Here is a 1,467-nt window from a genome sequence, read left to right as displayed (position 1 = left end):
TAGACAGCAAAAATGATACGAAGAAGGCGAAAGGTGTGAAGATCAATGTCGTAGCGCGAACTATAACGTTTGATGATTATATGCAGTGTCTGAGAGATGAGGTCGAAAAGCAACGTCGTCAGTCATGCATACGATCCAAAATGTACAAAGTCTACACCGTGTCCGAACTGAAAACTGCTCTGAGTCCGTATGATGACAAGCGGTATATCGTACCGAACTCAACAGACATTTTACCATGGGGACATTACAGGATACAATTGTAAACTAAAAAGCGATCATTGTGCATACATGTACATTGTGAAATGAAAAGCGATCATTGTACGTATATTTGTTTGTAAGAAATATTGTTAACTATAATAAAAGATGGTTTATTACAAGCTGTTTATAATAGGATATTGTAATAAAAAAGTGTTTATAACAAAGAATTGGTTACAATACATTTTCTTTGTGTATCCAAGAGTTGTGCGAATTATCAAATTCCAACCATTTCACTAAAACCTTGTCGCCGCTTTTTCGCAATACCTTTTCCACGAGATAAACGTCAAGATTAGCAGCGCGATGCAGTTCGTATTCGTAAAATCCTCCGGCAATAGACTTTCCGCGAGAATCCTCGAGCAGATAGATCGCTGGTTTAGTTGTCTGCACTTTGACGATTTTAAACACTGCGGTTGTCCAATTCGGTGTATAGCCTTTTTCAAAGATGGTTTTGAATTTGCTCACGCGTACCAGATCACCCACTTTGAATCTCACAGGCGCAGCGATCTTTACGTTGTTGTAGACTGTGTGTAGGAGCTTATCAGCGATTTCGGGTGTCACATCGATAGGACGCATGCCGATAGTTCGATGTTTCCGTGTGTTGTACTCCATGATAAGGTGTGGTAACGAGTCGATCCATTTGTATGTTCCATTCAACGTAAACACTTTCCACATGTCGTTCTTTAACGTGAGATTGAATCGTTCCACAACAGATGCCTTCATTACCGAGTACGTAGAATAATGATTAATACCGTGTTTTTTAAGGAGTTTCTGCAGATCCGCATTATAAAATTCTTTTCCCTGGTCCGTTTGCAAATTTTTCGGACATCTTCCAGATTCTTGAAATATCCTGGCGAACACTGCCACTGCTTCTTTACCGCTCTTGCTCTTCATCGGTACAGCATATTTGCTCAACACATCGATAATAGTGAGTATATAGTGGTAGCCTCTATTGAATTGCGAGTAAGGACGCATCTCTACCAAGTCAGCTTGCCAAAGATCATCGTATCCGCGCACTATGACGCGTCTACGGGGTCTACAAAATATCTTCTCGCTGGAGCGTGCAACTCCTCCACCAACCGATGCTTTTCGTTACCGAGCAGCTTCTCTGAACTTTTCTTCTTTTTGTTAAATTTTGATGATTGCTTCGCCATTGCAGCTTGTGATGATCCGTCTCTCGCTATGTTGATACTATATGTCAATTTAACTGTA

The 1,467-nt window shown here is 40.6% G+C and overlaps 1 protein-coding gene across 1 annotated transcript; it reads right to left on the bottom strand.

Annotated features, from left to right (window-relative positions):
• Positions 1–429: 429 nt before the first annotated feature.
• On the bottom strand, positions 430–1,230 carry LOC112589490 (uncharacterized). The gene is made up of 2 exons (XM_025303014.1): positions 727–1,230; positions 430–639 (listed from the first exon to the last, which is right to left on the bottom strand). The coding sequence occupies exons 1-2, from the start codon at positions 1,228–1,230 to the stop codon at positions 430–432; spliced, it is 714 nt and encodes a 237-aa protein (XP_025158799.1).
• Between the last annotated feature and the right edge of the window lie 237 nt (positions 1,231–1,467).

This window comes from Harpegnathos saltator, unplaced genomic scaffold (genome assembly GCF_003227715.2).
Source record: "Harpegnathos saltator strain DR-91 unplaced genomic scaffold, Hsal_v8.6 scaffold523, whole genome shotgun sequence".
NCBI classification, from domain to species: Eukaryota; Metazoa; Arthropoda; class Insecta; order Hymenoptera; family Formicidae; genus Harpegnathos; species Harpegnathos saltator.
The sequence above is the reverse complement of the archived record's forward strand: the minus strand, read 5'-3'. Positions and strand labels throughout refer to the sequence as shown.

Bases quoted from the DNA above. Each gene is read 5' to 3' on its own strand.
- LOC112589490 (XM_025303014.1), bottom strand. From the start codon at position 1,230: ATGCGTCCTTACTCGCAATTCAATAGAGGCTACCACTATATACTCACT. The intron at 640-726 runs GTACGCGTGAGC...GTCAAAGTGCAG, and splicing joins GATTCAAAGTGGGTGATCTG to ACAACTAAACCAGCGATCTA.